At 42.0% G+C, this 25,758-nt stretch overlaps 1 protein-coding gene across 4 annotated transcripts in view; it reads left to right on the top strand.

The window, feature by feature from the left end:
• The window catches only part of LOC137295471 (probable ATP-dependent RNA helicase DDX28), a 30,927-nt gene extending 6,255 nt beyond the window's left edge, over positions 1 to 24,672 (top strand). For 3 of the 4 annotated variants that reach the window (XM_067826861.1, XM_067826863.1, XM_067826864.1), the window contains exons 5-15: positions 8,336 to 8,393; positions 9,418 to 9,560; positions 10,179 to 10,250; positions 10,638 to 10,719; positions 11,272 to 11,378; positions 11,494 to 11,607; positions 11,784 to 11,880; positions 13,329 to 13,480; positions 14,101 to 14,193; positions 20,455 to 20,607; positions 24,181 to 24,584. In XM_067826861.1, the coding sequence (XP_067682962.1) occupies positions 8,336 to 8,393; positions 9,418 to 9,560; positions 10,179 to 10,250; positions 10,638 to 10,719; positions 11,272 to 11,378; positions 11,494 to 11,607; positions 11,784 to 11,880; positions 13,329 to 13,480; positions 14,101 to 14,193; positions 20,455 to 20,607; positions 24,181 to 24,285 (1,176 nt within the window). In that variant the 3' untranslated portion in view covers positions 24,286 to 24,584. Of the gene's footprint in view, positions 1 to 8,335; positions 8,394 to 9,417; positions 9,561 to 10,178; positions 10,251 to 10,637; positions 10,720 to 11,271; positions 11,379 to 11,493; positions 11,608 to 11,783; positions 11,881 to 13,328; positions 13,481 to 14,100; positions 14,194 to 20,454; positions 20,608 to 24,180 lie in introns of all 4 variants that reach the window. The other variant, XM_067826862.1, reaches the window with a different exon arrangement.
• Positions 24,673 to 25,758: the final 1,086 nt, after the last annotated feature.

Raw genomic sequence — 25,758 nt, 5'->3', positions numbered from 1 at the left:
GATTTAGAATTTACTTTAAAAAGGCGACTATGCTCGTCCTAAGAGGCGACTAATGGGATCAGGTGGTCAGGCTTGCTGACTTGGTTGACACATGTCATCGGTTCCCAATTGCGCAGATGGATGCTCATGTTTTTGATCACTGGATTGTCTCGTCAAGACTTGATTATTTACAGACCACCACCATATGGCTGGAATATTGCTGAGTGCGGCGTGAAAACTAGACTCACTCATTCACTCAGAATTTACTTTACATATTCAGTCTGTTCACAGACATATGAGGGACAGGCAATGTCAGCTTGCTTTAGCCATGTCTAAGTTGGTTGATATAAATTCGGGTAACCATTTATCAGTTTCTGCTGCAATTCATTCTAGTGATGTGTCAGACAAGTTTCAGGGGTTATGTCTCGGGTCCAGCGAGTCGTCCCCTAGACCACAAAGGGAACTTCTACAGTGACAGGGTCATCCCAGTCTAAGAAGTCTAGATCATCATCGAAGTGGTAGTCATCTTCATTGAAGTCGTTGCAGAATCAGTACACTTCAACGAAGAAATCCTTTGGGGAAGAGACAGGAACAACATGTATTCGACGAGCCAACATTGATTCTATGCAGTGAGCAGAATATCAACTAACAAAGTCAACTTTCGTCATCACCGAGATCTGCTCTGACAACATCGTCAATGCCCCAGAACCCTTACGAGGGTCGTCAGACAACACAGACTTCATCAGCAGCCTCAGTCATGGCAGCAGACAACTCTACACTCAGTGCAGCTATTCTATGCAGACGCCTTCATGCAGCAGTTTGCCACACACATGATGAGCTTTATGGAGAGGCGTTTTGAAGAAAAACAAAGACTATGATCCAACCCACATGGAACCAGAGCCTTGGCCTCTACACTAGCGCTACATGGAAATTGCTCCCTATCAACTATAATGGAGGGCTACTTTTGAAAGTCAAACACAGTGTTTGTCTACCATTATCTATGAGACATAGCCACGGAGGATGTCACTGGTATTCATCAGTTTGGACCTTTCGTTGTTGAGCAGCAACTAGCGGTTCCTCGAAGGAGTTCGATATCGATATTAAATTTAAAAAATTTAATTGGCCATTTATTATTTTAATGTGCAAAATGGCCCATAGCCTCTTGCCTTTCCCAATCCCTAGAAAGGGTGAACTATCTGTTAAACTAAGATCAGCCTAACTATAGATTCAATGGTAAGGAGATAGGAAACATAACAAAAGGACGTTACTGAGGAGAGATTAAGGCACAAATAAACAATACAGGCTTTTTCTAAGTTCAAAGTGACTTTTGGAACAGACCATGGCCTCATGCAAATTAGTGTGTAATGATTTTCTATTACAAAGGGCATTTTTTAAATGCCGATTTTGAAATGAGGCTTAGCTTCATCATAAACAATAGCTGACATAAAAAATAGTAAACTTTCCTGCTGAAACTATTAGAGGTCACATGCAGTGTAAAACACAACTTTGCAGATTCTGATACCTTTCAGTATGCACTTACCGAAACTTATTATCAAAAATGCCAATTCAACCTGTAAAGTTGAAAAAAACGCAATGAAAAAAAATCCCGCGAAGTCCGAGTTCAAATGATTCACTAAATTTCCCCCTGTGCTGGGTGAAAAAGTTGTTTCAATAGCTGTGCTGCGCTGTGCCCATAACGCATGCACAGTAAACCCACACTTAGTTTGTCTGGCGTGTAAGCCCTTATGTTCTCCTGCTATTTGTTGTAAAGTTTGCGGAAAAACTTTCTGATTTAGAATTTACTTTAAAAAGGCGACTATGCTCGTCCTAAGAGGCGACTAATGGGATCAGGTGGTCAGGCTTGCTGACTTGGTTGACACATGTCATCGGTTCCCAATTGCGCAGATGGATGCTCATGTTTTTGATCACTGGATTGTCTCGTCAAGACTTGATTATTTACAGACCACCACCATATGGCTGGAATATTGCTGAGTGCGGCGTGAAAACTAGACTCACTCATTCACTCAGAATTTACTTTACATATTCAGTCTGTTCACAGACATATGAGGGACAGGCAATGTCAGCTTGCTTTAGCCATGTCTAAGTTGGTTGATATAAATTCGGGTAACCATTTATCAGTTTCTGCTGCAATTCATTCTAGTGATGTGTCAGACAAGTTTCAGGGGTTATGTCTCGGGTCCAGCGAGTCGTCCCCTAGACCACAAAGGGAACTTCTACAGTGACAGGGTCATCCCAGTCTAAGAAGTCTAGATCATCATCGAAGTGGTAGTCATCTTCATTGAAGTCGTTGCAGAATCAGTACACTTCAACGAAGAAATCCTTTGGGGAAGAGACAGGAACAACATGTATTCGACGAGCCAACATTGATTCTATGCAGTGAGCAGAATATCAACTAACAAAGTCAACTTTCGTCATCACCGAGATCTGCCCTGACAACATCCTCAATGCCCCAGAACCCTTACGAGGGTCGTCAGACAACACAGACTTCATCAGCAGCCTCAGTCATGGCAGCAGACAACTCTACACTCAGTGCAGCTATTCTATGCAGACGCCTTCATACAGCAGTTTGCCACACACATGATGAGCTTTATGGAGAGGCGTTTTGAAGAAAAACAAAGACTATGATCTTCAACAGCGTCGACTGCGGCTCAGTGTGAGCACTCAACTAAATCTGCACTCATACCAGAAGATGAAGAGGAGGCGTGTGCGGGCATGCGCTCGAGAAGATTGTCTCTGTCGTCCTTGTCATCCCGTCGCAGTCTGTGGGGAGATCCACCAACGTGGAGCGAGTGCACCCGCTCATGAGTGACTACGCTCACATGAGTGACTACGCTCACATGAGTGACTACGCTCACATGAGTGACTACGCTTACTCAGATGAGTGCACTCACAGGTCTACTCGTCAACACAGAATATTTTCGTCAGTCTCCTTAGCTCGTCAAAGGTGCCATCAGCACTCATCATCCCCTTCAGACCTAGACTCACATAGGAGGGATCATCGGCATCCATCAAATGCGTTGCATTGCCAGAGGAGGCACTCTTTCTCAGACTCTGAAGTCACATCATGGATCACAAACGGCTTGGACTTAGTCTCACCATCCAAGGACTCCAATGAAGCTAACACATACAAGATGAAGAATGCGGACATTGACTCGCAAACTTTTCCGCCGATAGCTCCGATTTCTACGATTCCTGAGATGTTATCTACGGCATTCAAATCAGCAACCAAATTTCAACAACAACATGTGCTGCTGTTCAACGCTCGTCATTTCCCTCTTCATCATATGGAGCCCTCCATCAGAGCACCAGATGTAGACGAAGCATATAAAGTCATCAGTACTGCCTGCAAGAGATCCTACAAAGTAGACGACAAGAGGCTTGCTCAGCTCGACACCACTATGAGAGGCACCTTCTTTGGATTAGCTTGATCTAGAGCCTTCAATGAGACTTTCATCTCAAAGTTCAGCAATCCTGCCAATGAGGAAGAGAGGATGATCCTGTCAGCAGTCGTCACTCAGATGAAGGATCAGCAGTTTATGTCCCAACACTTCACCTCTATTACTGCGGGACTGAATCCACTTGGTCGACAAGTTCTGCTCTCACCGTTACCACTACGACAGTGTGACATTGTCTACTCACATCTGCTCACGTCACCTCAAGATATGACCAGACGAAGATGCCTACAACTACGTCTTTGACAGTGGTTCCTGAGTCACGGTTTCACGTCTTGACTGGTTTACGACACTGGACATCTTTAGACCATATCCGCTATGGTGTACTCTCCAGTCGAATGTCTGCACAGGTTAGGGTTGGCATTCAACAACCATCTCTAAGTAGACGCGTCTTTCCAAGGATCCTGCAGCAGGAATCTGGAAGAAAGAAGATTGAGCTCTTCACATCAACCAGTTGGAGATGAAAGCGGTGATTCATGCTATCCATCACTGGTCGACAACACTGAGAGACAAGCTACTGATGATCCACACAGACAACTCAACAGTGGCCTTCTACATAAACAAACAAGGGTCAATGAGATCTCCATCTCTACTACACCTGACGTTTCTAATTTTCGACATGGTCGACAGTCTGAATTTCCAGATAATAGCATGTTATATATCAGGAGTGGATGCTTCATCAGGAGGCATTTCAACTAATCAGCCAGACATTCAGGACTCTGCAATAGACTTATTTGCAACAAGGTTCTACAAACAGACAACAACCTTCGTGTTGCCAGTACCAGATCTGTTAGCCTGGACAACAGACGCTCTCAGCATCTCATGGTAAGGATTAAACTCGTTTGCGTTTCCCCATTCAGTGCTGCTACCAAAGGTCATCAAGAAAATCAAACAGATGAAGCTGTTACAACTGAGTTTGGCCTTACGAGACATTGGTTCCCAATACTTGCAGAAGAATTGGGACAGCCAGCGCTACAACTACCAGATTGGAAGAGTCTTCTTGTCCATCTGCACACAAGACAGGTGCACGTCATCGGTGTTCCAACTTCATGTATGACCTATTAAAGCTTGTATAAAGCCCAGAGTATACTCGGCAAGGTCACCTTCGCTTTACGGAAATCCACTCGCACCTTATATAATGACAAGTGGAAAGGATTCACTGCTATGATGGCGACACATTCTCAGATAGTGGATCATCTATGTCATCTACAACATTCCAGAGGTCTGAAAGGCTCTACATTATCTTCATACTTGGCAGCTCTCAGCTCGATCATCACCATGAAAACAAGGATCAAGTTGATAAGTACCTGAGCTACTCGCCTAACTACGTTCCTTCCAGATGGAAGATGAACAACGCTGACTTTGAGCTCCAACTTGTGACTTAAACATCGTACTTCAACATCTCACCAGTGATGTGTACGAACCGCTAGAAAGGACATCATTTGAACTGCTGACTCAGAAGACGCTATTTTTACTTGCCTTGGCTACAGCTACACGAATTTCAGAAATTCACGCTCTAGACTTCAACCACATGAGACTTGATTCAAGTCATCAAGAGACAGTACATCTTGCGAAAAATCAACTGCCAGGTCAACCAGATAGACAATTCCACATACCGGCATTATCTATAATCCTAGGACCTCATGATACTCAAGATTTGTCATTATGTCCAGTCAGAGCATTGAAGATATAGTATTCCCAGAAATTATTGAGAATCATGTTGCGTCATGTAACTCATTACATTTATTAACTTCTGGCGTTTTACTTACATAAACATGTTAAAACATCATCCTTTAACAGTCTCAGTCTTGTTTTAGTAATTTGTTAGACCTCCTCGCTCAGCAATGCATGCCTGAATACGCCTAGGCACACTACCCATCAAAGTTTCTAGGTAATCGTGTGACAGGGTATCCCAATATTGGACCACCTCGGCCTTCATATCTTCAATATTTCTCAGTCCCTTTTGGTTTATTCTGTCCTTCATGACTCCCCACACATTCTCAATTGGGTTTAGGTCTGGGCTGTACCTGGGCCAGTCTAAAACTTGAACATTTTCGCCCGACAACCACTGTTTTGTGTAGCGCGCAGTGTGTTTTGGGTCATTATCATGCTGGAAAATCCAATCATCTTCATACAATGTTTGTGCTGTCGGAAGAAGGTGACCATTTAGAATGTCAACGTATCTTTCTTTTGTCAAGTTTCCCGTGAAAACACACAATGGCGTCACTCCGCGAGCCGATATGCTACCCCACATGTGAAACTTCGGGCTATGTTTTGGTCGCTCTTAGATAGGTTTGACAGTATCTTTGGTCCAAATTTTCACACAATTAGGGAAAAGCCAAACAGAACTTTCATCCGAAAAGAAAACATTATCCCAATCTTGATTTTCATGAGCCCGACACCAGTTTAAACGTTTTTCCTTTTGTGCATCTTTCATCAACGGGGAGGGAATTCCACGTTTTTTCATCCAATTAAGTCTCTGTAATTCCTGACTAACTGTTTCATTGCATACCTGAGGACTTCCTCTGCTAATCATTTCATTTCTGATGTTCTCAACACTTTTCAATTTGCCCCTACTCACAATCTGCCCAAGTCTTCGGCGATCCATAACACTGAATTTCCTAGGCTGACCTGCCCCTGCTTTGTGCTCTATCCCGGTTCCTGTTTGAATATTCTTCAAAGTTCTGTATACTGTAGACAGAGGAATACGATGTCTACAAGCTAACACTTTAGCATCAGCCTCACCCCTTTCAAAATCATCTAGAATGAGCTTTCTTTTCTCTCTTGCTGTAAATTCTGCCATGTCAACACAGGAAGCCGTCTGCTCAGACAAGGGAGATAACTCTTGACGTAATGAGCTACCTTCTAAGCCTTCAAGAGTTGTCTCCCTTATTTAGTATGCTTAGTGCATAGTGAAAGCCCTTTTTCCAATCTTAGCATCATTAGAAAAAAAACAAAGATTTTCTCAATAATTTCTGGGAACACTGTATATCTCGCAACTGCCAAGCCTAGAAGACAATATTTCAAGTGCCTATTTATCCCTATATCTACTGAGACACCTACAGAAGTATCCCTCAACACTATCTCATTGTGGATCAGAGCTGCTATACTGAGGACCTACAAAGCAGCAGGACTGGAAGCTCCGCGAGCCTCCAACCCACATGGAACCAGAGCCTTGGCCTCTACACTAGCGCTACATGGAAATTGCTCCCAATCAACTATAATGGAGGGCTGCTTTTGGAAGTCAAACACAGTGTTTGTCTACCATTATCTATGAGACATAGCCACGGAGGATGTCACTGGTATTCATCAGTCTGGACCTTTCGTTGTTGAGCAGCAACTAGCGGTTCCTCGAAGGAGTTCGATATCGATATTAAATTAAAAAAATTTAATTGGCCATTTATTATTTTAATGTGCAAAATGGCCCATAGCCTCTTGCCTTTCCCAATCCCTAGAAAGGGTGAACTATCTGTTAAACTAAGATCAGCCTAACTATAGATTCAATGGTAGGGAGATAGGAAACATAACAAAAGGACGTTACTGAGGAGAGATTAAGGCACAAATAAACAATACAGGCTTTTTCTAAGTTCAAAGTGACTTTTGGAACAGACCATGGCCTCATGCAAATTAGTGTGTAATGATTTTCTATTACAAAGGGCATTTTTTAAATGCCGATTTTGAAATGAGGCTTAGCTTCATCATAAACAATAGCTGACATAAAAAATAGTAAACTTTCCTGCTGAAACTATTAGAGGTCACATGCAGTGTAAAACACAACTTTGCAGATTCTGATACCTTTCAGTATGCACTTACCGAAACTTATTATCAAAAATGCCAATTCAACCTATAAAGTTGAAAAAAACGCAATGAAAAAAAATCCCGCGAAGTCCGAGTTCAAATGATTCACTAAATTTCCTCCTGTGCTCGGGGAAAAAGTTGTTTCAATAGCTGTGCTGCGCTGCACCCATAATGCATGCATAGTAAATAGGTTCACAGAGCTTGAAACAGTATGCACGCCTGGAGTATAAGGCTAATATAAATAATCTCTTTGGGAATTAAACTGTGGAAGTACATGGCATGTCATAACAATTTTCAAACAATATCCAGTCTTGTCGATCTTCTGGTGGTCATGCTACCTATTTATTGTGAGACATTTAATATGATGCTCTCTGTGGGAATCAGGGATCATGCTCTTTTACATATCTCAACATAAACTTTAGGAAAGAAAGACACTTAAGATGTTAATCAGTAGATGAGACATGTTCAAGACACATGAAAAAGCATAAACATATCTTTGAGATGGCCCCTTGTGGCCGTAGGCAGCATGTGCATTTCGTGCCAGGTGTGTCAACAGTCCGTCGTCATACCTGGCTGAGCAACCTAATTGCCATCTATAGTTTGATCTATTGTTTTCAGTAGCTTGTCGTATTTTTCCTTAGTTTTTACCCGATTTTACGAGTGAACATGAGATAACCTCTTACGCATACCACTGAATGCCCAGTTAGGCCAGAGTGAGTTATTTCGACATACCCAATTTGTGGATACATTTGTGGAAAATTTAGGGATGCAGAGTTACAGCACATTTTTTTTTCTATTTGAACAATACTTTAGTGTGGCCTACTCTTGATTATGGGGGGCAGTGGGGTAGCCTAGTGATTAAAGCGTTAGCTCGTCATGCCGAAGGCCTTGGCTCGATTCCCCACATGGGTAAAATGTGTGAAGCCCATTTGTTCATGTCCCTTTATGTGATATCGCTGAAATATTGCTAAAAGCATTGTAAAACTAAACTCACTCACTCACTCTTGATTATTGTGGTTATATGTAAGATTTTGTCACAACTTTTCAATGTCTTTTTAGACTATTGTAGGCTTTTTCTTTTGCAGGCAAAAACAATTGCAGCCATCCTAAGTGGTGATAATGTCCTGTGTGCAGCTGAGACAGGTACTGGGCTGGGGACAATGACAATACTAACACATAAAGTTCTACTTTGGACAGTGATGTTCTTCCTTAGCTCTCTGTGAGGGATGGGAAGGGTGTTGTAATGCTGGGGCATTATACTGTGTGGTGGGGGAGGGGTGTTGTGATGCTGGGGCATTATACTGTGTGGTAGGGGAGGGGTGTTGTGATGCTGGGGCATTATACTGTGTGGTGGGGGAGGGGTGTTGTGATGCTGGGGCATTATACTGTGTGGTGGGGGAGGGGTGTTGTGATGCTGGGGCATTATACTGTGTGGTGGGGGAGGGGTGTTGTGATGCTGGGGCATTATACTGTGTGGTAGGGGAGGGGTGTTGTGATGCTGGGGCATTATACTGTGTGGTAGGGGAGGGGTGTTGTGATGCTGGGGCATTATACTGTGTGGTAGGGGAGGGGTGTTGTGATGCTGGGGCATTATACTGTGTGGTGGGGGAGGGGTGTTGTGATGCTGGGGCATTATACTGTGTGGTGGGGGAGGGGTGTTGTGATGCTGGGGCATTATACTGTGTGGTGGGGGAGGGGTGTTGTGATGCTGGGGCATTATACTGTGTGGTGGGGGAGGGGGGTTGTGATGCTGGGGCATTATACTGTGTGGTAGGGGAGGGGTGTTGTGATGCTGGGGCATTATACTGTGTGGTAGGGGAGGGGTGTTGTGATGCTGGGGCATTATTCTGTGTGGTAGGGGAGGGGTGTTGTGATGCTGGGGCATTATACTGTGTGGTAGGGGAGGGGTGTTGTGATGCTGGGGCATTATACTGTGTGGTGGGGGAGGGGTGTTGTGATGCTGGGGCATTATACTGTGTGGTGGGGGAGGGGTGTTGTGATGCTGGGGCATTATACTGTGTGGTGGGGGAGGGGTGTTGTGATGCTGGGGCATTATACTGTGTGGTAGGGGAGGGGGGTTGTGATGCATTCATAAGTTAGTGGATTATATGTTTCTAGCGTTTGTATTTCTCTTGATGTTGAGGTATGTCCACACCGTGTGTTTTAGGAAGTGGTAAGACCCTGGCCTACCTACTGCCAGCACTTGAGATGATCCACCACCAGAAGCTGAGACATGGTGGAGACCACCCTCCAAACTGTCCACGGACAATAATCCTCACCCCTTCCCGCGAACTCACTGATCAGATTCTGGTATGTGTGTCTGAACCCACTCACCTGACAAAATAAAACCAGGGTCATGTTGACACACACACTGATTTATTCTCCAATATCAGGGAAAGGTCATCAAATAATAATCTTTATTACTCACCCGTGGAGGATACTGCAGTGTAATATTTTTACTGCAATATTACACTTGTGTAATACCGCTTGATGTACGACATCGTTATGGTTTTCAGTTATGATGTCACAATGCTAATGCTTTTGTCGCAATGGGACTAGATCTTGCTTGAGTTTAGGAAAGCTGAGAGTAAACAAGCGAAAGCGAGTTTGATACGGAGTCATCAACTCGTTTAGTCAAAATAGTATTACACAGAAGTGAGTGGAGTATCCTCTATGTATCTTTTTAGACAGTTACTTTATACCTTGGTGCAGGTATGTGTCTGAAAGGTGTAAGTTCTCGAATACTCCACTATTCAGAGTTGAATGTGTAGGACAAGCCAGAAACCTACAGTTGAGGATTGGAATCCTATTCCATCCGTCTAATGTATCTATTCAAGGTGTGTTAACCCCATACCCATGCTTCTGGGTTTCACCAAAGAACCGCATAAGTTTTTTTGTTCCACATAATATCTATCGTTCTGTTTGTAGGATGTGTGCCAAAGGCTGTGTGAATATACTGATATACAACCTTATGCAATATGTGGAGGCCGTGGAACTAAGGTATGCAATATGTACTAAATCACAACATCAAGTTGCTGCTGTTATATTGAAACCAAATGTGAAATCTGCGCTCACTAGTCACCAAGGAATATGATGTCATGCAAGTAAGAGATCTTCCAAACCTATGAAAGTTGTGATCAGGGTGACACTCCTGTCTTTAAATTGAGTATAGGGTGGTAGGGTAGCTTCATGGCTACTCATGGCACTGAATGTCTGTGTTTGATTCCTCACAGAGGCGCAATGTGAGAAGCTCATTTCGGGTGTCCCTGCTGTGATGTAGCTGGCATATTGCTGAAAGTGGTGTAAAACCCAACTCACTCACTCACTCACAAATTAAAATTTTGTTCTAAGCTGCAACTTACAAACGATTTTGCTTCCTTTTTCCAGCACCGATTGTCATGGAGAGAAAAATCTCAGATGGATATATTGATGGCAACACCAGGTGTTCTAAGGAAGTTCCTGGGTGCAGGTATTTTGTTGATGATGTCCATTCTTAATGGCATTGAGGTTGTACTGAGTCCTCGGATCAGGGATTTGGGTTAGGCGATGTGAATGGGCATCTTTGAGATTAATGGTAGGTGAATGAAGCAGTTATTAATACAGGATATTTAAGCATACTTACCTTAGATGGGGTAGACAGCAATTAGCAGGAGTTGATGCCATTGTTTATTGTTTATATTTGGATTTGTGATGGGGCTAAGTAAGATCCCCATCATTCTGTGCTTATTCATAGGAGCTGACAGATATGGATCAGGTGATTACAATGTGTAATCTGGTCGATTATGAGTCATTATTTTAAGTTGATGTTCCCACTGTCTGCCAGTTGTTAAATCAACCCAGTTTCACTTCATATACATTGCATTACAGGTTGGAATGTTGTAAAACAAAGGGAGTAAATGGCTTTGATATATTGGACCCTATTCATGTTGAGTTGACTTGCCATAAGAAACGCAAAGGTGTTTTGGGATGTTCAGCACCCTCCAAACCAACTGTTGTGTTGTTAATATACATTCCCTTCCAGGTTTAATGAAGCCGGGATTCCTTCAGCATGTGATTCTAGATGAGGCAGACTCTCTCCTGGATGATAGCTTTTCGTCAGAAGTCATGTCTATTCTACAGAAATTAAGGGTAAGATGGTTATAACATACCTAAAATGCATTCTGCAAATGTACAATGACTTCAAACACTATCTTTAGGATACAAAGACTTCACTTAGTGTTGTGGAATAAATCTTGGTTTCCAGGTGACAGCTGGCAGTGGTCAGACATCAGGAGGACACCAGGATGGGGCACAGTTCACTCTAGTGGGGGCCACCATCCCCCGGGGTCTGGAGGAGAAGATTGGAGACACCATAGAAGTGAGTTCATTATAGTGTACATAAATTTTCCAGTTATTCGATAAATGGTGTAAATAGTTATTATATTAGATGTAATGGATTATCGGTTCCTTTATGAAAGGTTCTGTCAGATTAGATTCTGTGGAAGTTTCTTGGGTCTGATCTGCTAAGTGAATGGTCCTTGCTTCTATGTCCAGGTCAACAATCTTCACAGAGTGACGTCAGATCATGTCCACTACCTCATGCCTCATGTACCTCAGACTTTCCTCCGACTCAAACCCTCACAGAAAGCAGGTAAACGATCCACACCTTCCTCTGACTCAAACCCTCACAGAAAGCAGGTAAACGATCCACACCTTCCGCCGATTCAAACCCTCACATAAAGCAGGTAGACGATCCACACCTTCCTCCGAGTCAAACCCTCACATAAAGCAGGTAAACGATCCACACCTTCCTCCGATTCAAACCCTCACATAAAGCAGGTAAATGATCCACACCTTCCTCCGACTCAAACCCTCACAGAAAGCAGGTAAATGATCCACACCTTCCTCCGACTCAAACCCTCACAGAAAGCACATTACTGAGTGCACTTCTACAACTGAAGAATGAGAACATTTAAACTTATCCTTTCTCATGGTATGCACCTCTTTTCTTCTTCGTATGGCGTTCTGATTTAGCACATTTAAGACGATGGAGGACACTTAGGCCTACAACAATCTCTGTCCACTAAATGTCTGGCAGCGACCCAGTGATACTCAGAAAACTCACCAATACTATAACCAGGAGATTTCGAGTTAAAAAGTTTATAAAACATTTGATAAATATATAAGGAAAAATTGAAGTCAAGTTAGGAAGGGTCAATGTACTGGGAACAAGTAATCAAATTTTATGGATTCACTTTTCTTGGGGGAAATGGCAATTTCTCTGAAGTAACATAAACTAGGACCTTGTACAAGTGAGAACAAGCTGAACGTCAATGTGACCAGTCACAATATTCCATACGATCTTCATACAAGTGGATCAACAGCTGAAAAGTTGCTGTTACATCAATTGCAGTATTTGTATTTCTGAGAACTGTGATTAGACTTGCCCATATTGAACATTGAAGTAATGTGCAGCTTAGAGAAAAACACACCTCCACTCAGTTGTAGCAACAAGAAAGACAATGACAAGGGCAGGCTGTCAGTTGATCATTTGAGCGATCTGCATGCTTAGCGGGATGATTGACAGGTCCTGCCATGGAGAAGGGCAGAGGTCAGGAGGTCAGAAGCCAGAAGTTTGATTCAACTTAACCTACAGCATGTTTTCACACATGGAAGAAGAGTGAGTGAGTTTAGTTTTACACTGTACTCCGCAATATTCCAGCTATATGGCGGCAGTCTTTAAGTATCGAGTCTGGACCAGACTATCCAGTGTTCAACGACATGAGCATCCACCTGCGCAATTGCGAACCGATGACATGTGTCAACCAAGTCAGCAAGCCTTACCACCCAATCCTGTTAGTCTCCACATATGACAAGCATAGTCGCCTTTTATGGCAAGCATGGGTTTGCTGAAGGCCTATTCTTCCCCGCGACCTTCATGGGTCACTTGGAACAAGAGAGATGCATAAGGGCAGAGAGGATAAGTATATGCATATACAATTTATGATTAAAATTTCCAATTTCCCTCTGACAGACAGTGTATTTTCTGCTGGAAATGCTGGCTACAATATCTGACTCTCTTCCTCTGACTCTCCACAGAGACCATTGTGCAAATGGCCCGCAAAAACCAGCAGAAAGGCCTCCCAACCCTCATCTTCAGCAACAGGAGTGAGACCAGCTTCTGGCTGAGTGAACTCCTGAAGGAGAACGCTGTCCCGAACGTCTTCATGAATGCCGCAATACAGGAGAAGGTAGACAAGACCTCACACATTGATACATCATTGAGTACATCTCCATTGGGGAAGTTACTCTTAGTTCACCTTGAGTCCGCTGAACACTGAGTCTGAAACTTACCTGTGAGTTCGTAGATGTTTGCAAGTGTGTATGTTTACACATACAGTTGATTGAAAGAATAGAAGAATCAAATTGAATAACTGAGGAAGTGTTTGAAGTCAGACACGGTGACAAATGGCAAACTGGGAAGAGCTTTTGAGGATTATATACTATGAAAATGTTTTGTCAAAAGCCTAATAATCGAATTTATTTTGAAATTTGAGGCACGTGTATGTGTGATGAAATATGTGGGTTACAATTGTTCTTCAGCAAGCTGTGCTTGTCATAAGATGGTCAGACTGACTAGTTGTTGTAACCCAGGTCTGTATGTCATTGCTTTTGATGTCTGGTCCTGAATAGATTATTTACAGATTTCTGTCACATAGAGTATTGCAGAGTTCTATAAATTGAACAAACACATCAACAGAAATAAAAATTTCATAAGAAGATACTTATTGCGGATTGTGGTTGAACAAGATGACAACACTGTCCTTATATCTTCTTAACTGTATTCGTGTATTCGTATGAATTGTTGCAGAGGCGCTCCAGTTTGTTCAGTCGCTTCCAGCGTGGAGAGACAGATGTCATGGTGGCAACTGATATAGCCTCCAGGGGCTTGGACTTAATCAGGGTAACCTCATTGTTGATGAGATCTCATATTGAGATAATCAGATGATCAAGTGGTAGGCGTACATTCTAGGAGTCTATATAGTCCAGTCATCCTAGCTCATATACAGCTCAACCTAGAACAAATTGCAATAAAAGCTGACTCTTCTGTTTTGTAATCCATATAATGTGTATTTTAAGATACAAAAAGTATAGGACTGTATAATGAACGAAAATTGCATTTTTCCCGCCAAAACGCACGTGCATGTTTGTTCGTCACAAGACGATTGAATGAGCACACTATACAGAGATTTGTCACGGAAAAGGGCATTTGTCACTGAAATTAAATTTAAGTGCACAGCCTATTTGTGATATATATATATATATATATATATATATATACACACACACACACTTGTAATATAAAACTTCCAATTTACCGTATTTAACATAAATACAAGCAACAAGACCATAATTCTGTGTATACATATAACAGCAGGTTGATCCATGTGTCTGTTACCGAGGGATTTCTAATCATCATTTCATTTTATGTGTATGTTGAACACCAGACAGTATGAACTAAACGTGTGTAAGTATTTACCGTATTTACAATATTACCCGAACGTAAATCAGTATAATAACATTGTCAGAAAATGCAGAAGGTACAGTCACGTCACATAAACTTTGATAAGACAGGATGTAGTTAGTGAACGGAATTAAATGTTTTTAAACAAACCTCACATGATGATATGAAGCCAATAGTGATGCATCGTGCGACTCTAATATTATATTAGATGTCATCTTCAACACGCATTGAGTTGCTGCAGCTGACTCCCCTACATTCACCACATCCTGGAGAGCATTCCAGACCATGTTTCTTACAGCTGCTCCGTGCTGAGCCGCAGTCAGTCTTACAGTTACATCTGATAATTCTAAGCAGGTGATTGGGGGCTGGTGGCAGATCTGTGAGAATGGGATATAGACGACCATTTCGTAGTTCCCATCCCCAGTTCTCAGGCAACATGTCCGACGACCTCTGTCCCATCCACTCCTGAACTTGATAGTAGACACGCATTGAATGATATTTTGCTGCAGCTGCAGTTGGAGGCAATTGTTTCGGCTCGACGAATGTTGAATATGCTGCCACTTTTTCACAAAAGCGGACATGGCGCAATTTGTCCAGACCTATGTCTGTGTCATCATTGAACAATTTCACGAAAACTCTTTCACCAGCGTTTATGATATCTTCTCTCTCTGTAGCCACACTGAATGCAGATGCCTGTTGACGAAAGGACATGTCAGAGACCAGTTCTTTTACCGCCGACGATTTTCCAATTCCAAACACTCTACTTGTAGTGTCGCATCCTGTAAAAGCGTGGATGAACAAGATGTTACTGCAGATGACTTCTCCTACCTTCCGCTTTGTTTCCTTTATTTGCCAGACTTTCCTTTTCTTTTTACTGTTACTCTTTGCCTCTGTCATATAGTAGATTTCTGATGACTCTTCTGATAAACTAGCGTGGTAGCATAGAAGTACCAGCAGGTCTGTGTCCTCACCAATTACAACAGTCGTGTGTTCCTTTGCAAGTTCCACAGCTGTCATGACAATTTCTAGGTCTGCATCACTACGTGCGTGTTTCACTCTACATCCCTGTTCCTGTAAGGCTGTACCAAGGAGATTGATGAACCTCTGTTTGTTAGATTGGTTGGCCAGGAAGTCTTCCTTTTTAGAATTGAGTAACAGGTTCTTTTCACACTTAACTTCTACTCCAGCATCCCCCCGTCTAAAGCGAGCTATATCCTTTATTGTTGGTCCAGCTTCATATCCATCAAACACAATGGTCGCCGTTCCATACCTGTTACGGACATATTCCATGTAGAGCTGAAGGATGGTGTCGTAAGTGCATCCTCGAGGCCAAACTACACGTTGAAGTAGAGCTCCACCATCAAGAACATATTCTCGCTGGACCGTGTGTATTGGAGGTTGCCAATCAGTATTTTGTAATAAAGTCCACAACGAGTCAGCAAGTGCAGCTTTGTTGGCTGGTAGAGGAAGACCTGATGGTGCAAAGAGTGCAGGAGGAATGTTGCACAGTTCAAACTCCAGCACTGATGCCAGATTTTCGCCCATGTTCCTTGCACTGGTTACAATTCTTTGGAACGGAAGTTTAGGATCAACGTGTACTTTATCACCCTCAAACTGTACAGATGCCTTAGAGTGAAGTGTACAAACTTGGTCTTTCTTTTTGAAGACATAATCTTGAACGGACACTCCAGTCATTTTGTCAAGTATCTTCTGTCCAACATATTTGGCATTCTCAACATTTACAGGTTTGTCAGCTATTTCTCCGGTTGCAATATTGCGGAGACTAGTGTCATCACTGAAAGGATTCCTCTCTTCTAAGAACGATAACACTGTCAGAATGTCCTTGTTGTCCTTGTCCATTCGAGCCTGGGTAGCATCCTTGTGTTGCTCATTAGTGCTGTACGAGATTCCAGTGAATGTCTGCATGTCAACGTTCATACTAGCACATGCTGGCATGGACAAGACCCATGTAAGACGTTGAATTTCTCCAATGCCTTTATCCCGAGTCAAACCTCCATTAGTGTTGATGCTACGCATGAGCATCTGCTCTATTACTAGGTCTGTTGGCAAGCCAGCCCACAAACGGTCTCTACGACGAACAACATGGAGTCCTCTCTTGAAATCTCTGTAGACTTCTTCATGAGTATTTTCCAAAGCCAACATCTTTTGGAGATACAAACGACTCGACTTGGCATAAAGAGAATGTCCAGAAGCTGCAAAGTATGGAATCATTTCCCTGAGAGATTCAAGATGGATATCCCAATTACCAGTTCTTTCAGCCTTTATGAACCTTCGCAAAATGTCTATCATCTCTGTGTATTGCAGCCATAACTTTGATGTTCTTCTATCTTTTAACTGTGTCCTGTACTCATCCAGTCTAGACTTTACTCTCTTTAGGACAATGTCTTGACAAATGTCCTCAGTTGATAATTGCCCTCCTAGAAGGTGTTCAAATAGATATACTGCATGTTTGAGATCGTTGTTGGTCACATCCTTTGTGCTGCACCATCTATTCTGAGGAGTACGTTCTGAATCAATATGATCATCACACTTGCAAATCCAAGGATATTCAAACGCCTGGCCTAAGAGGAGTGCATTGAGAGCTGTGTCCACAAGAAAGTGGCCTCTGATGGCTCGGGAAACAGCTTTACCTGTCATCATGTGTGGAACTGCATTAGGAGCATACACTGTCTCCAAGACCTCACAAAGTCCAGAACCCAACATAAGGTGGCCAATACAACCCAGGAAGGACATTTCTGTATGAAAGGATCCAAGTCTTAGAACAAATGCTTGGAGATCTTTATCTGCAGTTGCACTTGATACAATGGTAGTTGCCTTCCACCAAAGTGGTTGATCAAAGGTGATAACAGGTGTTACATTTTGTTGTCTTGCTTGAGCCCCAACATACTTCAGTGTGGAATATATACATGACATGTCACCAGGATTCATATCAATCATAGGCAAGAAGGTGACAGTTGATATCCCAGCGTGATCTCCTCTGTGAACTGACTGCATATAACCTGACCAGGAGGGTCTCGGAGACTTAAGTGGCCACATAATCTTCCAGAGAATGTCCAATGCTGATGTTGGGTCAGAAGACTCTTCACGATTACAAGATGAAAGTTCTTCATAAACTGTACATGCCAGTCCATTCCAGTCGGATTTGTAGAAATGCATTCCAATTCGGCCAACTGCTACAATGTCTTTTATGCTTGGATTGCCTCTTGTGACTGGCTTGATGGTTTTTCTCCCTGGTGTGGCTGTTGAAATTATTCCATGGAATGTGTTATTACCATCTAAAGTGCGCACGTTGTGGTCGATGTTATCGGCAACGAATTGCAGGCATGACCCAAGTTCGGGGTGTGAGACTTCAGGACTTCCTGTTGCTGCTGCATTGGCTTCAAACCGCTTAACCTCTGTATATGATGAGCAGAACCCATGTTGATGATGCGAGTCTATCAAGAATCGTGATGCAAAGTGGTGATGCATTTGGACACCAAGTCCAATTTGAAGTGGTGGTACCAATGATCTCGGCCGAGTTGCTTGTATGACAGCTTGCCCAATGGAAGCAACTTTAACTTCAGAGCCTTTTCCATTAAATAGGTGAGTCAACAGAAGTCGAAGGGATTGTGGCAGGTATTCAAGTTGAATTTCAGTTGACTTGATATCATCAATGCTAGGATAAGTTGGATGGTTTCCGCTTATGGCTTTTATGTCACATTTCAGGAGGTCAGCAGTTGCTCTAATCAGGCGCATCTTCTCTCCATCTGGATCTGACTTTTGGGGGGTCTTGTAGAAATCATACAGAATAGATGAAGCATTGTGTCGGAAGGTTACAACATCTGGTTTTCCATCTGCTTCAGCAATGATTATTTTATAACCAAAATGTTCACACAGTTTTCGTTTCATGTATTTTACACTGTAGGGTTCTTCATTAGAGTTCAAATAAGAAGCCATTTTTGAAACTAGATTTGTTACTGTAACCTGTTCATCATCATTTGCTTCAATGTAGTCAGCAACTTGCAAGAATGCAGCAAGTTTCACAGGATCCTCCGGTCTTCCCTGGCGTGGCTTCTTTCGAGGTGTTGGGGAATAACTATCTACAGCTTGAGGCAACTTTCTGTTTGTCCTGAAATTCACACTGCATGAGTTGTGGTAAGCCGCATCCACTGCAAAACAATTGCCAGCATACTCAATTCTTGGAAGAACTTTTGTAGACCATTCATCACCTCTTTTCAAGCAAATATTTTTTATAGTTTCCTGGAACTGCTTTTCGGTCCTAACCGGAATCACATTAGATCTGTGAGTCTTCCAATCTGTTTTTACAGTCTCTCCACAAAACAAGCAATCCGTTTGGAAGCTGAACTCTTTTTCTTGCGACCTTAAAGATCGTGTTTGATTTTCTTGGTCTTGATCCTCATTTTCCGTAAATTTTCTTTTATTAGAGGCAGCAATACTGAATTTATTGATGTGTTTGCGTCTGCACTCCTGGTGTATATATTGTCCTTCTCTTGTTTGTGTGCTTTCTTCGCTAAGAGCACTTGCTCTGTTGATGCTTGTGCTTCCTTTTTCACTGAGTTTTGATGTAGGTTTTCCATTTCCAAGCAGGTCTCCACAGAGGACACACACATTTAGGTCATCGTAACATCTGCAAAAAGTGTTTTGCATTACTGGCCAGGACTCACAAGTGAAGCTTGTATATTGTTTTGGAAAAATGTAAAAGAGCCCTCAGTACTCCAGAGCATTTCTGCTCATGCACTACCCACCCCCCAAAACCCCTAAACTGCATGAAACCGGTCTAAAAACAGGTGATTTTGAAAAAAGTAATGGTCCTAATTGGTTTCCATAGTTTGAAAATCCAAACAGATTCAGTTTATGGTAACATTTGAGATTATTTCGGTTGTCTTGATAAATATTATAGTGTTCGGGTGTTGTTCTTGTTATTGTTTTTACTTTTCTATCGATTAGAAAAGTAATACCATGCCAGTTATGTCTCACTGCTTGTTTTTGTGTGTTTCGACATTTCGACTGGCAACGTTGAATGGGGTCAACAGCTCTAAGTGAACTATCTTCCAGTATCAACTACGTCAATAGTTCTTGGCGGTTAATATATGCAACCTATGAATATATCAGACATCAGTCATGTCAGTTAACTTGTACATGTTTGAAAATAATTACCCAGATTGCGCTGGACTGCCAGCGACGGTACGTTCGTTCGCCATCTTGTTTACGTGACGCAATCTACGGCAACACAGCGAATAACACCGGCCATCTGATTTTTCGTATCAAATGTGCGCGTTTTGGCATTACAAAAAATAACTTTTTCGAACAAAATCGTTCATGATACTTTTCTATACTTTTGATATGTTGAAAGTACACAACTTAGTGACATGTTCCAGCAGAAATTGTTTTTATTGCAATTTGTTCTACTCCTTTTGCCAGTGTTACTGGACTATATACCTGGGGTGATGAGTCAGGCAGTCTGTGCCTACATCGGTCAGACAATTCAGTAGACTGTTAGACTGTTTTTGACATTGTTCAAATTCACTCGTGCTGAATTAAATTATATGTGTATACATTGTTTCCTTGACCTTGTGCCAGTAGTATTACAGAACATACCTGATACGTGCAAAATTCATGATTATGATCCAGACATATGTAGAGACATTCCTGAAGGAACTGACTTTGTGTGATCTCCAGGTACATCATGTGATCAACTTCGATTGCCCCCCATTTGTCTCGGACTACATTCACCGGGTTGGGAGAGTGGGTCGGGTGGGATCACACACCTCAGGGCAGGTCACGACCTTCATCACCAAGAAGTGGGAGGTCGACCTTCTGTGGCAGATAGAGGTCAGTTCATCGCTTGCTTGTATTGGACCATATTAATTATGTGTTTTCAAAATGTTCGCTTTCCAATCACCTTGTTTTGTCACTATTTGTCAGCTTGATATGGTAGGAAACAGTGATTCAGTTCACTGAGCTGATAGACTGAAAAGCCCGGATGTTGTGCTGAGAAGTTTAGAAACATGATTGGAGTGACTCTGGATGGCAGATGTTGGCTTTCTTGCACACCCAAGGGACATACAGTAAAGTTCACTTATAACGTACACGCTTAGAACGAATTGCCGATTACAGCGAACAAATTCAGAAGTCCCGACTGCTTTCCTATATATTGTTATGAATTAACTTCCGTATACACCGAACACTGATAGTACGAATTATCTGTTACAACAAACAAATTGATGGGCCCTCTGTGCTGTTTCACGCGTTAATTGACGTGTTTATAACGAACAGCTGATCCGAATCCACTCGCGTGTCATCTCACGTGTCACCAATTAGCTTGTGAAAACAAACAGGCTTCCTCACAGGGGATCAAGGGGATAATGAAATAAACTTACCTGTGAAATGTTATCATTTATGTAATCTTGTGAATCTTGTTGACATTGTCAAGGCATAAATAGCGATCTGGGAAGTCTTTCTTTCAAGTCAGCATGGAAGGGCTTGTCACGGAAACGCAAAGCTCTAGATCTTGACACAAAATACCAAATCATCCAAGCTGTAGATGCAGGCGGTAAATCCAAGACTGACATGACAGCAGACTTGGACATACAGATTTCAAGGCCAATCAGTCGTGGTTAGAGAGATTTAAGAAGCGACGAGGGATATGTTCAGCCATGACACACGGAGAAAGCTCGTCTGTTGACACCAAGTCAGTTGATGATTGGCTGACGTCACAGAAACACGAAATTACCGATTTTGTTAAAGATGCATAATAAAATACATGATCGATGATGAAGTGAATGATCCATGACAATTACATGTTCGTTGGTTTTGTCTTAAAACCAGTGGCGTGGTGACGATTCTTGGTAATTTCCGAATATTCACGAACATTCCCGAATCGCCTACAACGAACTTCGCTTACAACGAACTGAAAACAACAGTCCCTTTGAGTTCGTTATAAACGAATATTACTGTAACTCAACTTGTAACATCTTGGACATCAATTGTTGTGATACATCAAATTCATAAATGCAGTGTGACTTTAAAGGACTGAATCACTGGCGACTCTTTGACCAATTTTGTGGACTCAACATTACTTGTCACAATTGTGTACATGCACATTAGTTTGATTCACAACTGGTACACATCATATCACAAAGCACAATTTCAGAAGTTTTCAACCACCATTAAGCCTTTGTTGGTGTAAGTAACACAAAATGATAAACAGTATATTTCTGTTGAATAGCTCTGGGTTTTTTTGGGGTTTTTTTTTGATTCCTTGAAATATAAAGATGTGTTCCTGTTTACCACAATTCAGTGTGTGAAATTGCATCACTTGGATTGGCCAGGATCTGCAGTACTGAGTTAACCATCCCAGTTCACCCACAATTGAAAGGGGTTGTAAATTTGGACTACATCTACATCTGTTTAATTGATTTGAATGAGGGAAAGTTACTTACTACTACACAATGAGCAAAGATGTTTTGCATACATCATAAAGGGACAATTTAGTAAAACAAGAGTGAAACTCTTGGTCACAAAAAATATTTATGGCACTTGTCAAATAATGCACTCCACCCGCAAATGAGAAACACTTTCTTGGACACTGGACTGGAAACAAGGATGGCAACTGTCAGAGATATGTGTTTGGATGTTGGTTAAAAATCCCAGCTATTTTACAGAGTTATGGCCCTTGTTTAGTTTCATTTCTGGAGTAATATGTTTATGTTTCAATATCATAAGTCATAATGTTTAATATATCATTGAAACATTTTTGTCATACATTTTTGTCAGTTGATCGCTTTTGGAGCCAAACTTTTCCAATTTATATGAAAGTTTGATGGCAAAAAATGTAATAGACTAGGAACACATGTCGAACATACGAGGAGGGTTGGCTGAAAAGTTCTAAGCCTCACTGTGAAAAAAGTTACAAAGTCCATGTTTGTAATTTATTTTTCTACATAGTCCCCTTCCAAGTTCACACACTTTTGCCAGCGATGCTGCAAGACCTGAATCCCGGTCAGGAAGAAATCTTCTTCAGCTACCCTAAAAAAATCAGTCACAGCGGAAATGATGTCACCTTTAGCGATCATCCCTCGTCGTTTGGCTTTGATTGCTTCTCGCAACTGGTTCAGTAGATCAGCATAGTATCTGCCGTTGATAGTTTGACCTTTTTCAAGATAATCAATGAGCAGAATACCCCTGGAATCCCAAAAGACTGATGCCATCACCTTTCCAGCTGAAGGAACAGACTTGGCTTTCTTCGGAGCTGGTGAATCAGGATGCTTCCACTGTTTTGACTGTAGTTTTGTCTCTGGTTGAAAGTGATGTATCCAGGTCTCATCCATGGTTACAAATCGTGCCACAAAATCATCGGGATCTGCTTCAAAACGACGCAAATTGTCAAGGGACGTCTGGAACCTGACACGTTTCTGTTCTGCTGTCAAGAGCTTTGGCACCCATCTTGCAGAAACTTTAGTCATTCCTAATTCGTTGGTGATAATATGCTCAACCCTCTCATGAGAGATGCCCACTAAACTAGCAATATGTCGAGTAGTCAATCGTCGATCATCCATCAACATATCGAGCACTCGCTTGATGTTTTCTGGAGTGGTTGCTGTTGAAGGCCTTCCTGAGCGTGGGTCATCATCAAGGCTTTGTCTGCCACGCTTAAATTCTGCAGCCCACTTCTTTACTGTGGAAAATGAAGGAGCATCATCCCCTAGAGTGGAGACCATGTCAGCATGTATCTGTGTTGGGGACATCTCTTTCTTTTGCAAGTACTTGATGGCTGCCCTGTATTCAGTTTTGTCCATTTCTGATGATTTCAGAGGGTAGGTTTACCAAAAGAGCTGTAGTTGAGATAAAACTATTAGTACATTTGTAGTTCTTGTGTCTATGATTCACTAAATGATTGTCCTCATTGGTGGTAAACACCTGTCTCTACCTGGTGGGGAAAAACCACTCAGGCTGAGAACTTTTCAGCCAACCCTCGTATGTTACTTAGGGTTGTAAGAGTTGCCCAGATGGTGACGACACACCTCCTCTGGTTCACCTTGGTTTCCCAGCATGGTACTCGCATGTGTGCATCACCGAGCAGAAAGTGTCGGAGACTGGAGCTTTCTTCTCACATTCTGATATACTCTGTAAAGCATATACACACATCTTGATCCATACTGCACAGAGACAGATCATTATACATTTGTCAACAACTTGAATGATTAAAGAAATTCTTGAGTAATTTGTAAAAAGGGTGCTCATGCTGTTAATCACTGGATTGTCTGGTCCAGACTCGATTATTTACAGACCACCACCACATAGCTGGAATATTGCTGAGTGTGGCGTAAAACTAAACTCACTCATTGAGGAAAAAGTTGACAGCCCATAAAAGTCTTATGTGTATGATGTTTTCATCTGTTACAGACTGCTGCCAGGAAGCACCAAGCTCTGCACAATGTCAACGCCAACATTAAGAGGAAGATATCAGCCATTATCGCTCGCAAATTCCCAAATAGAGATGTTCAATAGAGGTGGTTTGAAACTGGTCAGTCTTGTTCTGATAAGTGGGATCATGTGAATCATGTTTGATGTGACACTAAGCAGTTTGTTGACTGTATCAGGATTGCCCGCCCATCAGAAGGCTGGACCAGACAGAGGTGTGACTGAAAGTATGAAGACTATTTGATTGAAGTTAATGTCTGTTTTAATGAGCTATTGGATTGTAGATTTATTGTAGAGCATGTACTGTAGCTGAAAATATAATTGAACGTACACAGATGACATGTTTGATGTATATGAAGAAAGAAGAACCAGTATGTCTTGTCACAGTCAGGTGGTCATGTTAATTTCTGATGCCATCTATGGCACAATGAGCTCAGTGGGCTGGCACTATAAAACAGACATGCCTGGAGTCTTTGAACTGCATTTAGAGAAGGTTGCTATGATATGGACACCAGAGAATGAGTGAGTGAGTGAGTGAGTGAGTTTAGTTTTACGTCGCACTTAGCAATACCAGAGAATGGACAGAAAAGGTCTAGTTGCAGAACAACTGCTCTCGTCAACTAGACCAGAGAATGGACAGAAAAGGTCTAGTTGACGAGAGCAGTTGTTCTGCAAGAACAAATGTAAATATTCATGTTCAAACCCTGCATCCATGTTCTTACCAATCCAAGATTCTAGAAGCAAAGCTGAATAACTGAGATTTTTAATCCAGTACATCACGACAGTCACAAAACGTATATGTACAAACCCCAAGATTAACATATGGCTCCATGTAAATGGATTGTTTGGTCTTGCCACAACTGGACTCATCAATGTTGTAAAAGAAGTGGGATGCAATTCTCACTTTTGTGCATACCAGTGTTAAAGTGTGTTTGTCAGACAACAGACTTGCCTTTGCATGTGTGTGACCACTGGCATCTGTAGGACAAGATAACTTCATCTTGTAGGTAACATGTCACTGTAAACATGCTCATTTAGAATCTGTAGACACTTCTTACTTACATGGAGAGAGTTTACCCTTTAAGTTCTACAGAATATACTAGAAAATCTTAACATCATTCTCAGTCCCTCCCATTCAGAAATCAGACAACTTTGAGGTCTGAATAAGGACAAAGGTCTGCAGGAACAGGTCAGAAGGGCCAAAGGACAAAAAATGCACCAATACCAGAAAAGTCAAAAGTGTGAAAAAAGTCAAAAGGGCTGAACTATTAGAAAATAGTAAGAACAAATTCATCACATGTTGTTGCAGTAGTTCAGATACAAAATGATCCCAGCTGTCCAACAGAAGCTAACCTCCCAGCATTACAGGTGCTGCTGCTGCATGATCGGAGTTTACCTTGAGTCGGACAGTCAGCAAAGAAGGAACAGGTAGAACTGTTGAGGAAAGGGAAATGTAAAAGGATGGAGAACCGACCTCAGCTACATTAGGAAACGTGTTCACGGATTTATGACCCACCGAGTCAGTGGAGTCATGTGTGATTGTGTAGTGAACTTTAGAAA

This window comes from Haliotis asinina, chromosome 8 (assembly GCF_037392515.1).
Source record: "Haliotis asinina isolate JCU_RB_2024 chromosome 8, JCU_Hal_asi_v2, whole genome shotgun sequence".
Lineage (NCBI taxonomy): Eukaryota > Metazoa > Mollusca > Gastropoda > Lepetellida > Haliotidae > Haliotis > Haliotis asinina.
This window is presented reverse-complemented; position numbering and strand designations above follow the sequence as displayed.